The sequence below is a fragment of the Lepidochelys kempii genome, chromosome 17 (genome assembly GCF_965140265.1).
Source record: "Lepidochelys kempii isolate rLepKem1 chromosome 17, rLepKem1.hap2, whole genome shotgun sequence".
Taxonomy (NCBI): Eukaryota; Metazoa; Chordata; order Testudines; family Cheloniidae; genus Lepidochelys; species Lepidochelys kempii.
In genome coordinates this window covers 23,720,128-23,737,414 of record NC_133272.1, presented here as the reverse complement: position 1 = coordinate 23,737,414, position 17,287 = coordinate 23,720,128, and the positions used below count along the sequence as shown (strand labels likewise).

Here is a 17,287-nt window from a genome sequence, read left to right as displayed (position 1 = left end):
CCTGGTTTTAGCCCATTCTCTTCCTCTCTCTGCACTGAGATGAGGGTGGGAGTATGCTGAGCACAGGGCTGGGGGTGAGGGAGCAGGTTGGGGTGCAGGGTCTGGCCAGGAGCTAGAATGAGGGAGGGGGCTCAGGGTTGGGGCAGGAGGTTTGAGTGTGGAGCACTTACCTGGGCAGCTCCCATTTGGTGTGAGAGGTGCAGGTGCTAATGTGGGGGGTGTGTGCAGGAGCTCCTGTTTGGTGCTGAGGGTGGGAATTGGGATGTGGGGGGGTGCAAGAGTGAGGGCATGAGGTGTGGGGGGGCTGAGTATGTGTGGGGGGGTGCAGGGGTCAGGGGAGAGGGTTGGGGGTGTGGGCTATGGACGTGGGGGTGCTCCCAGTCCTCTGCCCTGAGTGGCTCACGGCAGGGGGCTGGAGGGGATATGCCCTGATTCCACCCCCTTCCCCAAGGTCCCCGGAGCGGAGAGCATGCTGCGACTCCACTTTTACCTCTCCCACTTGTAGCAAGAGCCGTCAGCTGATCGGCCGCAGGGAGGAAGAGAAGGAGGGGCAGGAACCCAGCAAGCTGGGGGAAGAGGCGGCGGGAGGGGGAAGCTTGCCTGCCGTGCAAGGAGAGAGCGGGGGGGGGTAGAAAAGATCAGGCCGGGCCAGGCAGGATTTAGTTGGGGATTGGTCCTGCTTGAGCAGGAGGTTGGACTAGATGACCTCCTGAGGTCCCTTCCAACCCTGATATTCTGTGATTTGGTGGCATGCTGCTATCTGCCCTGGTCCGTAAAGACAGCAGCATGCCATTAAAAATTGGCTCACCTGCCGTGTTTGGCATGCGTGCCATAGGTTGCCGACCCCTGCTCTAAACAATATGAGAGGGGAGGCTTCTTAAAAGGTTTTTCACTTTCTATACCGGGTGTGGGGTTTTGTGGGGTTTTTTTTTTTTTTTTTTTTTGGCTCATCATATCCAAGTTTTCTGCTGAATCCTCATGTCATCCTTGACCTTCATGCAGGACTGAAGAGAATTCAGTTTTTCCTTGAACCTCAGCTAACTTAGAAAAATTTTTTATAATCTCTTCCCCAGTCTCAACTCAGGCATCAATGGTAAATCTTTGTGAATATTGCCGCTTACCAGAAGGGTCTCCTACACCCATGCAACTTGCTGATAGAAACTTCCTCCTCCATTAGTGCAACCAGCAGGGCCCCCAAAAGCTTTCAGAGAAAGGTAAAAAATGACTTTCCATTGGCCCCCTGGCTTGCACAAATGCAGGAACATGGGCTTCCTGTTCGCCTGGTCACCTGGGGGAAGCTGGTCTGGTGGGTGGGAGTGTGGGACAGCTGAAGAACTTCCCAGGGCTTAGTCTTTCCACTTGACTACTGAAAGAGGCTCTGTACCTCTGCCCAGTTCCCTGAACTGTGGACTACATTTCCACACCTCATTTGTGCAGCAGGCTCAATCCCTGTTCCTCTCTCCCTTGCTCTCCGCTGCTTGTTCCACCAGACCTATGGATCCTTGACCAGCAGCATGGGAATGGGGGCATGGAGTCTTTGCCAAAATCCTGGTGCCAGTCCCACTGTCCTCTTTGCCACACAGGCCCTCCGTAACTAGCTGTCAGGTCCAGAGTGTGGGCAACCTGGCCAAGGGATTAGCATTTGGTGTGGGCTGGAGCCAGGAACAAATGACTGGGAATCAGGCTGGGTTGGAACTTCATGAGATCAGAACAGAGACACAAATTGGAGGGCAGGGATCAAGAGTCAGGCTGAGTCAAGATAACAGGAGGTCAGGATCAAAAGTCAAGAATAGGTAAACACCACACCAGTAGTCCGAGGCAGGGTGAGGCCCAGTTGTATGGTCAACTTCCTGTTTCCTCCACTGGCTTAAATACGAGCTGTGGCCCAATTAGCCATGGAGCTCTCCCAATCAGAGTGTATGGGCCAGGGCTTGTGTCCCAGTTGAATTTCATGGACTCTGGTCCCAGCTGCTGATTGTGAGCTGCCAGCTGGAGAATTGGAGTGAGGTGGCTCCCAGAAACCTCACAGACCTGGGTTCAAGACCCAAAGGGTCTGACATTGTCTCATGAGACTGAAGCCTGGCTAGGAGTTTTACATTGCAGTGTAGTACAACACTTAAGATTTAAGGAGCATTTTAATTGTGATAACTTTATCATGTTTTGATTTCTACATATTTTAATTTGCAGCGTTAATGTAGCATCAGTTCAGATTTCTGCAGTGAATTTTCTTCTTTTTCACAGAAAATAAATCCTGTTGCACAAGGAGGCTGTGCTGAACTCCACAGGTCAATAGCCAACCCACACAGCCTAACATGATACTGTCACAGCCCCGCAAGGCTGTGGCAGACATATTGGTGTGGGCCCAAAGGGTTATGCACTTCAGACAGACAGCTACGTATCTGCAAGAGCTGGGCATCGAATTTTCATCCCTTATAACTTTGGAAGATTAAATCTATTTTTGAATCTGCCTGGTGACTTTTCCTGTTGAAGGTTCTGGCCCCAGCAAAGAACTGTGACCTGTTAAAGTGCAAACACTGGCCCTCATGCTTTTCCTGCTCTAAATTTTTGTGTATACTCTCATCACTGGAAAAATAGCTGAATAGGTTTATCTCTAACTTTAAAACTTGGCATTTGTCCTGTGCCTGCACATGGTGAGTTTCAGTAAAAAAGGAGATTATGAGCAGGTGAAAGTGGGTTATAATGAAAATGCCTGGACCCATACAGTGCTAGCAGCAACACAAATTATAATAGTAAAGGTAAGCCTCATTAGAGGAGATGGCAGATTGGATATTGAAGTCAGCATTAGAATAGCAAGAATGAAAGAGTCTTTCTTTAACAATCTAGGCTAGTGTAAACAGCATGTTCTTGAATCCTCAGATGAGACTAAATTGGGAGGAATTTCAAACAGCAGTGAGGACAGAAAAATACAAATGGATGTGGAGGGAGTAGGAATGTGGCCACAAAGTAACAAAATGAGATTGGAAAAAAGTTTTAAGGGAAAATAATCCAAACCATACAAAATCAATGGGAGGGAAATAAGATAGAAAGCAGTAATGCTGAAAGAAACCAGCTGTAGAGGTATTAGGGATAGTAAATCAGATAGGAGTTTGAATGTAAGCAGACTGGCTAACCTAGTGAGAAGCGCTTTAAACTAGGTTAACCGGGGGAAGGAGACCAAAGCCCTGGGGTCAGTGTGGAAGTGGGATACCAGGAGGAAGCACGAATAGGAGAGCGGAAGAGTGGAGGACTCCTGCCTCATACTGAGAAAGCAGGACAATCAGCGAGTTATCTTAGGTGCCTATACACAAATGCAAGAAGCCTGGGAAACGAGCAGGGAGAACTGGAAGTCCTGGCACAGTCAAGGAATTATGATGTGATTGAAATAAGAGAGACTTGGTGGGATAACTCGCATGACTGGAGAACTGTCATGGATGGATATAAACCTGTTCAGGAAGGACAGGCAGGGCAGAAAAGGTGGGGGAGTTGGATTGTATGTAAGGGAGCAGTATGACTGCTCAGAGCTCCGGTATGAAACCGCAGAAAAACCTGAGTCTCTGGATTAAGCTTAGAAGCGTGAGCAAAAAGGGTGATGTCGTGGTGGGAGTCTGCTATAGACCACCAGACCAGGGGGATGAGGTGGACGAAGCTTTCTTCCGGCAACTCATGGAAGTTACTAGATCGCACACCCTGGTTCTCATGGGAGACTTCAATCACCCTAATATCTGCTGGGAGAGCAATACAGCAGTGTACAGAGAATCCAGGAAGATTTTGGAAAGTATAGGGGACAATTTCCAGGTGCAAGTGCTGGAGGAACCAACTAGGGGCAGAGCTCTTCTTGACCCGCTGCTCACAAACCAAGAAGAATTAGTAGGGGAAGCAAAAATGGATGGGAATCTGGGAGGCAGTGACCATGAGCTGGTCGAGTTCAGGATCCTGACACAAGGAAGAAAGGAAAACAGCAGAATATGGACCCGGGACTTCAGAAAAGCAGACTTTGACTCCCTCAGGGAACTGATGGGCAGGATCCCCTGGGAGAATAACATGAGGGGAAAAGGAGTCCAGGAGAGCTGGCTGTATTTTAAAGAATCCTTACTGAGGTTGTAGGAACAAGCCATCCTGATGTGTAGAAAGAATAGTAAATATGGCAGGCGACCAGCTTGGCTTCACAGTGAAATCCTTGCTGATCTTAAACACAAAAAAGAAGCTTACAAGAAGTGGAAGATTGGACAAATGACCAGGGAAGAGTTTAAAAATATTGCTCGGGCATGCAGGAGTGAAATCAGGAAGGCCAAATCACACCTGGAGTTGCACCTAGCAAGTGATGTTAAGAGGAACAAGAAGGGTTTCTTCAGGTTTGTTAGCAACAAGAAGAAAGTCAAGGAAAGTGTGGGCCCCTTACTGAATGATGGAGGCAACCTAGTGACAGAGGATGTGGAAAAAGCTAATGTACTCAATGCTTTTTTTGCCTCTGTCTTCACAATCAAGGTCAGCTCCCAGACTGCTGCACAGGGCAGCACAGCATGGGGAGGAGGTGACCAGCTCTCTGTGTAGATAGAAGTGGGTCAGGACTATTTAGAAAAGCTGGATGAGCACAAGTCCTTGGGACTGGATGCATTGCATCTAAGGGTGCTAAAGAAGTTAGCAGATGTGATTGCAGAACCATTGGCTATTATCTTTGAAAACTCAAAATAATCAGGGGAAGGTCCCGGAAGACTGGAAAAAGGCTAATGTAGTGCCCATCTTTAAAAAAAGGGAAGGAGGAGGATCTGGGGAACTACAGGCCGGTCAGCCTGGAAAAATCATGGAGCAGGTCCTGAAGGAATCAATACTGAAGCACTTAGAGGAGAGGAAAGTGATCGGGAACAGTCAGCATGGATTCACCAGGGGCAAGTCATGCCTGACTAACCTAATTGCCTTCTATGACTAGAAAACTGGCTCTGTAGATGAGGGGAGAGCAGTGGACGTGTTATTCTTTGACATTAGCAAAGCTTTTGATATGGTCTCTTACAGTATTCTCACCAGCAAGTTAAAGAAGTATGGTCTGGATGAATGGACTATAAGGTGGATAGAAAGCTGGCTAGATCGTCAGGCTCAACGGGTTCATGGAGATCAATGGCTCTATATCTAGTTGCAGCCAGTATCAAGCGGAGTGCCCCAAGGGTCGGTCCTGGGGCCAGTTTTATTCAATATCTTCATAAATGATCTGGAGGATGGCTTGGATTGCACCCTCAGCGAGTTTGCAGATGACGCTAAAGTGGGACTAATGGTAGATACACTGGAGGGTAGGGATAGGTTACTGAGGGCCCTAGACAAATTAGAGGATTGGCCAAAAGAAGGCTGATGAGGTTCAACAAGGACAAGTGCAGAGTCCTGCACTTAGGACGGAAGAATCCCATGCACTGCTACAGACTAGGGATCTAATGGCTCGGCAGCAGTTCTTCAGAAAAGGACCTAGGGGTTACAGTTGACGAGAAGCTGGATATGAGTTGACAGTGTGCCCTTGTTGCCAAGAAGGCTAACGGCATTTTGGGCTGTATAAGTAGGGGGCATTGCCAGCATATCGAGGGATGTGATCATTCCCCTATTCAACATTGGTGAGGCCTCATCTGGAGTACTCTGTCCAGTTTTGGGCCCTACACTACAAGAAGGATGTGGAAAAATTGAAAAGCGTCCAGTGGAGGGCAACAAAAATGATTAAGGGACTGGAACACATGACTTATGAGGAGAGGCTGAGGGACCTGGGATTGTTTAGTCTGCAGAAGAGAAGAATGAGGGGGGATTTGATAGCTGCTTTCAACTACCTGAAAGGCGGTTCCAAAGAGGATGGATCTAGACTGTTCTCAGTGGTAGCAGATGACAGAACAAGGAGTAATGGTCTTAAGTTGCAGTGGGGGAGGTTTAGGTTGGATTTTTTTCACTAGGAGGGTGGTGAAGCACTGGAATGGGTTACTTAGGGAGGTGGTAGAATCTCCTTCCTTTGAGGTTTTCAAAGTCAGGCTTGACAAAGCCCTTGCTGGGATGATTTTAATTGGGGATTGGTCCTGCTTTGAGAAGGGGGTTGGACTAGATGACCTCCTGAGGTCCTTTCCAACCCTGATATTCTATGAGTACCTGCAGAGTGATTATGTCTCAGAGCAGGTAGATGGCAAATCCCTCTTTGCATGGTTCTAATGACACTGGACCAGGAGCATTATATTCAATTGTATTTAGTTTTGTTCTCATTTTTACTAGAAGGGTATTAACATGATGAGGAGAGCTGAGAGAGGAGCAGCAAAAATGATCAAGGGGCTGGAGAGTTCTAATATCTTTCAAATTCAAAGTGCTTACTTTATCTGTTTTAACCAAGCAGCCATTAGGAAGTAGGACACAAGTTTACAAATATATAAAGTCTGTGAAACGGGAGAGAGAATTATTATTTAGTCCAATGGGAGTAATGGGATGAAATTAAGAAAGGGACAGTTTTGGTTGAACACCAGGAAAACTTTCCTACCCATGTTTCAGAGTAACAGCCATGTTAGTCTGTATTCGCAAAAAGAAAAGGAGTACTTGTGGCACCTTAGAGACTAACCAATTGATTTGAGCATAAGCTTTCGTGAGCTACAGCTCACTTCATCGGATGCATACTGTGGAAAATACAGAAGATGGTTTTTATACACACAAACCATGAAAAAATGGGTGTTTATCACTACAAAAGGTTTTCTCTCCCCCCACCCCACTCTCCTGCTGGTAATAGCTTATCTAAAGTGATCACTCTCCTTACAATGTGTATGATAATCAAGGTGGGCCATTTCCAGCACAAATCCAGGGTTTAACAAGAATGTGTGAGGAACAGTGGGGGGAGGGGGGAGAGGAATAAACAAGGGGAAATAGGTTACTTTTTATAATGACTGAACCATTCCCAGTCTCTATTCAAGCCTAAGTTAATTGTATCCAATTTGCAAATTAATTCCAATTCAGCAGTCTCTCGTTGGAGTCTGTTTTCGAAGTTTTTTTGTTGAAGGATAGTCATTTTGAGTTCAGAAATCACGTGACCAGAGAGATTGAAGTGTTCTCCGACTGGTTTATGAATGTTATAATTCTTGACATCTGATTTGTGTCCATTTATTCTTTTACATAGAGACTGTCCAGTTTGACCAATGTACATGGCAGAGGGGCATTGCTGGCACATGATGGGAATATCACATTGGTTGATGTGCAGGTGAACGAGCCTCTGATAGTGTGGCTGATGTTATTAGGCCCTGTGATGGTGTCCCCCAAATAGATATGTGGGCACAGTTGGCAACGGGCTTTGTTGCAAGGATCGGTTCCTGGGTTAGTGGTTCTGTTGTGTGGTATGTGGTTGCTGGTGAGTATTTGCTTCAGGTTGCGGGGCTGTCTGTAGGCAAGGACAGGCCTGTCTCCCAAGATTTGTGAGAGTGTTGGGTCATCCTTCAGGATAGGTTGTAGATCCTTAATAATGCGTTGGAGGGGTTTTAGTTGGGGGCTGAAGGTGACGGCTACTGGCGTTCTGTTATTTTCTTTGCTGGGCCTGTCCTGTAGTAGGTGACTTCTATGTACTCTTCTGGCTCTATCAGTCTGTTTCTTCACTTCCGCAGGTGGGTATTGTAGTTGTAAGAATGCTTGATAGAGATCTTGTAGGTGTTTGTCTCTGTCTGAGGGGTTGTGGGTTGGGGGGGGGCAGGGGGGAAGAAAACCTGGATTTGTGCTGGAAATGGCCCACCTTGATTATCATACACATTGTAAGGAGAGAGATCACTTTAGATAAGCTATTACCAGCAGGAGAGTGGGGTGTGGGTCGAGAAAACCTTTTGTAGTGATAAACACCCATTTTTTTCATGGTTTGTGTGTATAAAAACATCTTCTGTATTTTCCACAGTATGCATCCGATGAAGTGAGCTGTAGCTCTCGAAAGCTTATGCTCAAATCAATTGGTTAGTCTCTAAGGTGCCACAAGTACTCCTTTTCTTTTTTCCTACCCATGAGATCAAAGAAATGGCAGACTCTCCCAAGGTAATTGGAGGAAGCCCCCCCTGGTTGGTCTATTAAACCCTGAAATTGAAGTGATAGTAGTGGCTCAATCCTGTAGCCTGTACTCTCGCAAAATTGGCAATGATTTCAGTGCCTTGCAGGCTCAGGTGCTTGGAGAGCATACATAGAGCATGCTCCTTCATTGGCCCTGAGAGACAGAAGGATCTAAGAAGTCTGCTGCCTGTAATCTCTCTGATTATGGAGCTGAATTAGCTAGTGGCTCTGATAGTCATGCATGGAACCATTGTCCTATTAGAAACCCTATATTGTGCTCTGCTGTAACATTACCAAGCACTCTCCCCTGGTCTGAAAACCGGTGCACTTTGTGAGGCCAGAGGAGAATTTCTTACCAAGGTTGAAGAAAACGAACCCAGGCATTTTGGAGCTAGAGAAATAAAAATACACCTTTGTTAGAAACTCATAAATATTTTACACTTTTTTGTACCCGTTTCTGGGAAACAGCCTGATTTCAAGGCTGCAAACTCTAAAGACCCAACATGCTTTGTAAACTAGGGCAAAGATGAGATTGAGGCAAAAATAATTGAAGCTTGAATAAATATGCGCCATTTTCTCAAAGTTACTAATTGATTCTGCATGAAGAGAAGCTTTTCCTGCTGGAGTGCATGGCATGAATGAATGTTCTCAATGTCCTGGGGCAATGCTCAGTATATTGGGGAGGGGGTTGGAGTGAATCTTGGTTCCTTTCTCCGATGCTCATACAGCATTATCATTAGGAGGGGCATCACTCTGGATAGCATCCCACATGGCTTGGAGATGCTGCAGGGAGCATGAAAAGGCTTGGGACGTTGTCTGGGCGCCTTGTGTTTCATTTGTCTTCGGTAACTCCTGTAAAAGAACCTGCTTTTCACAAAGCTTCCCTGACCCAAAGCATCCAGTAAGCAAATGTCATATATTCATTGAAAAGCCTGACTGAACCTAAAGGCTGGTAGTGTGGCCCAGAGCCTGCCAAGTGTGGGCCTTTTTGGCCAGTTGTGGGGAACATCCAGATAGATGCAGTGCCCCTAGGCCTGGAGACCATACGTCCCACTTTTAATAGGATAGTCTTGGTTTCATATGATGTCCTGGTGCCTTGAGAACTTTTAGTGGGACACCTGACGTGGCCTGTTTCCTTTCATCAGTCAAAATGTTTGTGTTTTTTCTAACTACAGAAAGTGGTAGAATTAGAGCAATGTAAATTACAGGAAAAAGTCGAGTGGAACCCAGTGTTCATGGTGCTGACCAGTATCTGCAGTGAATGAGCACAGTCACTACCAGAGCGGTGCTGCTGCTCGGAGTAAATGTTAGGGACACGTGTTGAGTCTTTCGTGGTAAACGCATTCAGATAAGTACTGAAAACACCCTTCCTCAGATACAGACGTATGCCTGCCTCACTCTTGAGCCAGAAGCTGGGAGGAGTGACATCGGGTGCACACTGCAGCCAAAAACGTCAGTGGTCATTTGTCATCCCTGGGGACATTTCAGATCCCTAAATGAAGTGACCAAATAATTATTTGTGGGTTGTTGTTTTTGTTTTTTTGTAAATTTTAAGATATGGTTAACTTACTCCAACCTCGACTGGTGGGGTTGAGCATAGGAAAGGAGGCACTTTCAGAAATTGCTGAGTCTGAAATTTGACTAATAGGGCTACACTGCCACTTACTTTGGTATAACTGACATCACTCGAGGTGTGAATAAGCGCCCTGCCCCGAGCGACATAAGTTACATCGACCTAAGTTCTGGTGTGCACAGCGCTTTGTCGTCAAGAGAGCTTCTCCAGCCAACACAGCTACTGCCTCTGGCAGAGGCGGTTTTATTATGCCGATGGAAGAGCTCTCTCCTGTCGGCACAGAGCGGCTACATCACATGCAGTTCAGTGGTCAGTTCCAGTCTGTGGGTCAGGTGTAAAAGGTCACTGACATGAGGCTCATTTTGCAGTCGTGACTGTTCAGCTACTCAAGTTAAATGTCCCATTGACAGAATTAAAGTAAATATCTTTGTGAAGCCTCCCATCCTCTGCTAACTTCATGCCTCTTGCCCATGACCAGCCATCCCCCTCCATCCCTGAAACGCTCCTTTGTGTGCCCCCCAGCCATGGCCAGTCATGTACCTACATTGCCACATTTCTGTAAATTTCCCCTGTTCTCTTCCCCCACACCCATAGTGGAATCCTTTCCCCATAACTCTTTCTCTTCTGCATCCTTTCCCCTCCAGTACTTTCCTTCCCCTAACCCCCAGGGGAGAGTCTTTTCTCCCTGTCTCTGGCTGCGTCTCCCTCCTTGGCCCTCTGAGCTGTGGCTGGCACAGTGCCTTGGGAAGTTGCAGTGGGGGGAGCTGGAAGCTGGATCTGACTTGGAAAGTGTACAGTTAACACTCGGGCACTAAACAAAGAACAGTAATAAGCAGCATTGGCTGAAGTTGTGGGAGGCATGTGGATAACGGCATTGTAATGTTCCACCACTCTTTACTCCCTCCAGGCAGTGGTGGTGGGGAGAATGCTCCTTGACACTGCCAGCCAAGAACTGTCCTGACTTGAGAGCATTTAGAAAACATCTCCAATTAGCTAGGTAGGCAAGGCTCCTGGAGACTCATGTTCAGGGGTCTGATGGCCTGGGCCCTTCCCCGCTGCACGGTGAGAGCTAAAGGGTTGGAGAACAAAAGAATCAGGTGTCCTCCTGGCCTGGGAAAGGGACAAAGCCCAGAGGAGGAGGGGCTTGAGGGGGGGGTCATTTTGGGGCTGGCTGGGAACGAGGAGTGAAGTGCAGACGTGGTTGTCTAGCTCACTGCTCCCCAAAATGGACCCAGCTGAGGGGTCCTGTTCTCTGTACGTACAAACTCTGTTTTAGACCATGTTCCTGTCATCTAATAAACCTCTGTTTTACTGGCTGGCTAAGAGTCACGTCTGACTATGAAGTTGGGGTGCAGGGCCCTCTGGCTTCCCCAGGACCCCGCCTGGGCAGACTCGCTGTGGGAAGCGCACCGAGGGGCAGAGGATGCTGAATGCTCCGAGGTCAGACCCAGGAAGGTGGAAGCCGTGTGAGCTTTTTGCCCTGCAGACAGGTTGCTCACAGAGAGGTGACTTCACCAGAGTCCTTCCTGGCTTCGTAGGGAGCAGTTCCAGAGCATCACCCGGGGACTCCGTGACAGTCTGTAGCCACAAAAAGAACGGGAGTATTTGTGGCACCTTAGAGACTAACAAATTTATTAGAGCATAAGCTTTCATGGGCTACAGCCCACTTCATCGGATGCATAGAATGGAACATATAGTAAGAAGATAGATATCTATATATACACATACAGAGAGGGTGGAAGTTGCCATGCAAACAATAAGAGGCTAATTAAGATGAGCTATTATCAGCAGGAGAAAAAAAACTTTTGTAGTGATGATCAAGATAGTCCATTTAGACAGTTGACAAGAAGGTGTGAGGATGGTAGGTAACATTGGGAAATAGATTCAATATGTGTAATGACCCAGCCACTCCCAGTCTCCATTCAAACCCAAGTTAATGGTATCTAGTTTGCATATTAATTCAAGCTCAGCAGTTTCTCGTTGGAGTCTGGTTTTGAAGCTTTTCTGTTGCAAAATTGCCACCCTTAAATCTTTTACTGGGTGGCCAGAGAGGTTGAAGTGTTCTCCTACCGGTTTTTGAATGTTATGATTTCTGATGTCAGTATTTGCTTCAGGTTCGGGGGCTGTCTGTAGGCAAGGACTGGGTGTGTCTCCCAAGATCTGTGAGAGTGAGTTAAATGAGTAAAAAGAAAAGGAGTACTAGTGGCACCTTAGAGACTGACCAATTTATTTGAGCATAAGCTTTCGTGAGCTACAGCTCACTTCATCGGATGCATTAAGTGGAAAATACAGTGAGGAGATTTATATACACTCACAACATGAAAAAATGGGTGTTATACACATTGTAAGGAGAGTGATCATTTAAGATGAGCTATTACCAGCAGGAGAGCGGGGTGAGGGGGACCTTTTTGTAGTGATAATCAAGGTGGGCCATTTCCAGCAGTTAACAGGAATGTCCGAGGAGCGGTGGGGAGGGGAAATAAATGTTTCCCCATATTTATTTCCCCACCCCCACCCCCCACTGCTCCTCGGACCGTCCTGCTAACTGCTGGAAACGGCCCACCTTGATTATCACTACAAAAGGTTTTCTCCCCCCCCCCCCCCACCCCCCGCTCTCCTACTGGTAATAGCTCATCTTAAGTGATCACTCTCCTTACAGTGTGTATAGGTTGTAGATCCTTAATAATGCGTTGGAGGGGTTTTAGTTGGGGGTTGAAGGTAACGGCTAGTGGCGTTCTGTTATTTTCTTTGTTAGGCCTGTCCTGTAGTAGGTGACTTCTGGGTACTCTTCTGGCTCTATCAATCTGTTTCTTCACTTCCGCAGGTGGGTATTGTAGTTGTAAGAATGCTTGATAGAGATCTTGTAGGTGTTTGTCTGTGTCTGAGGGATTGGAGCAAATGCGGTTGTATCGCAGAGCTTGGCTGTAGACAATGGATCGTGTGGTGTGGTCAAGGTGAAAGCTGGAGGCATGTAGGTAGGAATAGCAGTCAGTAGGTGATCAATATAGCGCAAGTAGAGTAGGGGCGTTAGGGGACGAGAGCTGAGGAAGTGTTGTTCTAAGTCAACCATAAAAGTGTTGGCATACTGTGGGGCCAGGCGGGTACCCATAGCAGTGCCGCTGATTTGAAGGTATACATTGTCCCCAAATGTAAAATAGTTATGGGTAAGGACACTAGAGTGCTAATAAATGATGGTCACACAAACACCACCCTATACCGGAAACCTACTGACTGCTATTCCTACCTACATGCCTCCAGCTTTCACCCTGACCACACCACACGATCCATTGTCTACAGCCAAGCTCTGCGATACAACCGCATTTGCTCCAACCCCTCAGACACAGACAAACACCTACAAGATCTCTATCAAGCATTCTTACAACTACAGTACCCACCTGCGGAAGTGAAGAAACAGATTGATAGAGCCAGAAGAGTACCCAGAAGTCACCTACTACAGGACAGGCCTAATAAAGAAAATAACAGAACACCACTAGTCGTCACCTTCAGCCCCCAACGAAAACCCCTCCAACGCATTATTAAGGATCTACAACCTATCCTGAAGGATGACCCAACACTCTCACAAATCTTGGGAGACAGGCCTGTCCTTGCCTACAGACAGCCCCGCAACCTGAAGCAAATACTCACCAGCAACCACATACCACACAACAGAACCACTAACCCAGGAACCTATCCTTGCAACAAAGCCCGTTGCCAACTGTGCCCACATATCTATTTGGGGGACACCATCACAGGGCCTAATAACATCAGCCACACTATCAGAGGCTCGTTCACCTGCACATCCACCAATGTGATATATGCCATCATGTGCCAACAATGCCCCTCTGCCATGTACATTGGTCAAACTGGACAGTCTCTACGTAAAAGAATAAATGGACACAAATCAGATGTCAAGAATTATAACATTCATAAACCAGTCGGAGAACACTTCACTCTCTCTGGTCACACGATTACAGACATGAAAGTTGTGATATTACAACAAAAAAACTTCAAATCCAGACTCCAGCGAAAGAGTGCTGAATTGGAATTAATTTGCAAATTGGATACAATTAACTTAGGCTTGAATAGAGACTGGGAATGGTTCAGTCATTATAAAAAGTAACCTATTTCCCCTTGTTTATTCCTCTCCCCCCTCCCCCCACTGTTCCTCACACATTCTTGTTAAACCCTGGATTTGTGCTGGAAATGGCCCGCCTTGATTATCATACACATTGTAAGGAGAGTGATCACTTTAGATAAGCTATTACCAGCAGGAGAGTGGGGTGGGGGGAGGTATTTTTTCATGGTTTGTGTGTATAAAAAGATCTTCTACACTTTCCACAGTATGCATCCGATGAAGTGAGCTGTAGCTCACGAAAGCTTATGCTCAAATCAATTGGTTAGTCTCTAAGGTGTCACAAGTACTCCTTTTCTTTTTGCGAATACAGACTAACACGGCTGTTACTCTGAAACCTGTCATTACTTTCTAAAAGTTTTATCCCTCTAACATCTGCATGTAAACCTCCTGAATGATGTGCACACTTTTGGACAAAGTCTTTTTTAAAAACTCTTGACAGGTGGCTCATTTAGTAACGTTAGGGTAAGGCCTGTAGCACAGTTACAACGGAGTTCGCAAATCTGGTCCCAACACAGCTGCCCCTTGATCCGGTTACAGTCTAGTGTAGTGTGGCCCTTAAACCTCCATGGAAACACGCCCAAGACTTTAGTCTGGCTACAGAAAACCATTGAGTCTCTCTCTGTTACCAGTTGGAAGTGTTTTGTAATAGCCTTGGGAATGAACAGCTGTGAAGTGTAAGCAGATGCACTGCTGTGGACATGTTTGTAGTACAGATAGACCCAAGTGTCTAATCCTGACAGTGAAAGGGCTCTTCTGTGCTGGAAGTTTGCCTGAGGTAGTATATTGTGATTGGCCTGGGCTCGTGGAGTGTCATTCAAACACCACCTCTTGGTTGACTAGGTTTCCACTTTTTCTCTCTGAACAGAGGGATTCCTTCTTCAGTTGTGTCTGGGTTTCTATACCCCATCATTCATCTCGCCATATGCCAGTTACCTCGGAGGAATGGTCCCTGACCATTAGCTCAGGGTGCAGCCATAAGCATGTTTGCCTTGAACAGAGAAGGTCTGAGGGCCTTAGCCTGCTACTTCATTCCTGCTGGTCCAAAGCCCTGGATGTTCTCTAGCGTGTTAGAGAGATGTTGATACCTGAACAGAACAAGGTGTTGAAAAGGTCAGGCTGTTGTCTGGGCAGTGGAGAGCAGCTGGTGATGGAAATCCGGTTGAGAGTTTATCTTGTAAATGGTTTCAGAGTAACAGCCGTGTTAGTCTGTATTCGCAAAAAGAAAAGGAGTATTTGTGGCACCTTAGAGACCAACCAATTTATTTGAGCATAAGCTTTCGTGAGCTACAGCTCACTTCATCGGATGCATACTGTGGAAAACAGTATGCATCCGATGAAGTGAGCTGTAGCTCACGAAAGCTTATGCTCAAATAAAAAAGTTTATGCTCAAATAAATTGGTTAGTCTCTAAGGTGCCACAAGTACTCCTTTCCTTTTATCTTGTAAATGTTCTCAGTGTGGCTTTTGGCAGCCACTAACTCTGGATCTTTAATTTGGACTTCGGGAAGATTCCTGCCTTTCTTTAGCTCTTGAGGTGATGGTTGAGGTGATGCTCGGGCCTGAGAGGGTAAAGAGACTTCTGTTCTGCAGGCATGTCTGCACTGGCGATATTTTCTGAACAGTTCCCACTGTTGCTATTATTTACCCAGTGCAGCTGCATTGGAGTTGGCAGCACTAGGAGCCCTGGCATACACAGGGCTCCTATAGCCATTTTAAACAGTCAGTTTAAAACTGTTCAGACTGATGGATACAGCGTGAAAAGTGCTGGCAGCCACGGGAGCCTTGTCTGCACTAGGGCTTCCAGCTGTGCTAACACCAGGGCAGTTGCCCCTGGGTTAGCTACATTTGGAAATGTTTCGATAATGCCCATGGGGCAGTGCCCCCTAAGTGATCAGCGCTCTGCCTGGCAGGGCAGTGGACATAGAGGTGTGTACTTGTGAGCTCCCTAGCAAGAGGAAGCTGTAGGGTGGGAGAGGACAGCCCCCTTGTCCCCTCCACCTGATCAGGCAGTGTTTATCTGCTGGGTGGTGAAGGCTGTGAGCACGGGTGAGTTGCAGTCCAGGGAGGTTTGGGACCTCATTGCTGTGGTTCTGTGGAACTGAGTATCCCAAAGCAGCAAGCTTGGAGCGGGAGCCCCTGTGGGAGCAGGAGGAGGGGCTCAGGGTGAGCGCACAAAGCGAGCTGCTTGCTATTGTTCCTGCACATTCCTGCACATGCTGTCTGGGTAGTGAAGGCTGCGTGGCAGGTGCCTCTGGGGGCGTGCTGCAGGCCAGGACTGCATTTCCCAGCAGGCTCCTCTCACTCAGCTTGCAGCTTAGTTTGAAGGGGGGATGTGTCAGCAGAATCCCGGCTCTGCGTGTGGGGGTGGGGAGGGGGTGAATCCTTATGGCCGGTTTGCTGGTGTCTCCATTTTCCATGCAGTCTGTCAAGGAGGCACTCAGATGGCTTCCTTAGGAGATAGGTGGAGTCTCTCCATCCTCCCTCCCTCGCCTCCATTGTCGGCGGCAGCACCAGCAGACACACCTGCTGTAGTTGCTTGCAGCAGGAATGCTCCTGCCCGCCTTTGAGGGATGGGAAGGCTGCATTAATCGGGTGTGATTGTGAGAGAGTCGCTGCCGGCAGCAGCAAAGGACCAGAGAAGGGCGATGCTGCTTGTGTGTGCCCAACCCAGCCGCCACCTCTGGAAACGAACATGAGTCTGCCGGTCCGTAGTTCCTGCTCCATGCTCAACTGCTTTGTAAGTGCCTTCTCTTCTCCTCCCTGCTGTCTAAGAGTCTGCATGCAGGGCGGCAGGCCAGGGTCCCTCTCCGTCTCCTGTCCTGAGGCAGGGAAGGGGCAGCCATCCCAGATTCAGCCTGTCCTTGAGTTGGGCATCCTGCAGATCCTCGCTCCCCTCCCTGCTCTGGACTGCCTGGGCTTGACATGCTGCTCTTGCTCTGCCCCAGCTGCTTTTTCTTGTGGAAAGGAATCTTCCCTCCCCCGACTTCCATCCCACTGATTCCACGTGGTCCTGGGAGAAGCCCTGTACCCTACTCGTCCTGCAGCGATTGCCTACAGTTTCCCGGGGCCACAGTTCTAACTAGCCCATGGCTGTGAATTGGCCAGAGAGGCCAGAGTGAGTGTGGTGTGCTGCGCAGAATCCTACCCAGCCCCAGTCTGCAGCTGCAAAATTACAGTATGACAGCAGCAGGCACCTAGGGGGAATCCCTGAGTACCCACCCTGCCTGATGCTGCCTGGGAAGGGGACAAATAGGGAGGGGATCCCAGACCTCCCACCCCATTGACATGCCCTGCAAAGAGGACATGGGGCCAGAGGAGCCCTGGCCCCATTGCATGATGCTGGCTAGGAAGGAAATGAGGAGACACGGCTGGCTGAAGTCCTGTTTAGTTCTGTTCCAGGGGCTGCTTCTCTCTCACACGCACCCCCCCCCCCGCCCCCCCGGCCGCGTTACTGAGTGGGCTGCATAGTGATGTCTGGTGTGGCAGGTACACTTCTGGGGGTTGGTACGCTGCAGCCACCTGGCCACAGGCCTTGCTCACTGTCTCCCCTGGAGAGAC

The 17,287-nt window shown here is 47.9% G+C and overlaps 1 protein-coding gene across 2 annotated transcripts in view; it reads left to right on the top strand.

Annotated features, from left to right (window-relative positions):
- Nucleotides 1–17,287, top strand: part of MTMR4 (myotubularin related protein 4) — an 82,756-nt gene that overhangs the window by 19,339 nt on the left and 46,130 nt on the right. Inside the window, exon 1 of one of the 2 annotated variants that reach the window (XM_073315766.1) lies at nucleotides 16,103–16,466. The exons of the other annotated variant lie outside the window; for it this stretch is intronic. Coding sequence (XP_073171867.1) covers nucleotides 16,422–16,466 — 45 coding nt within the window. The 5' untranslated portion in view covers nucleotides 16,103–16,421. Of the gene's footprint in view, nucleotides 1–16,102; nucleotides 16,467–17,287 lie in introns of those variants that run through there. 2 annotated transcript variants of the gene reach the window in all.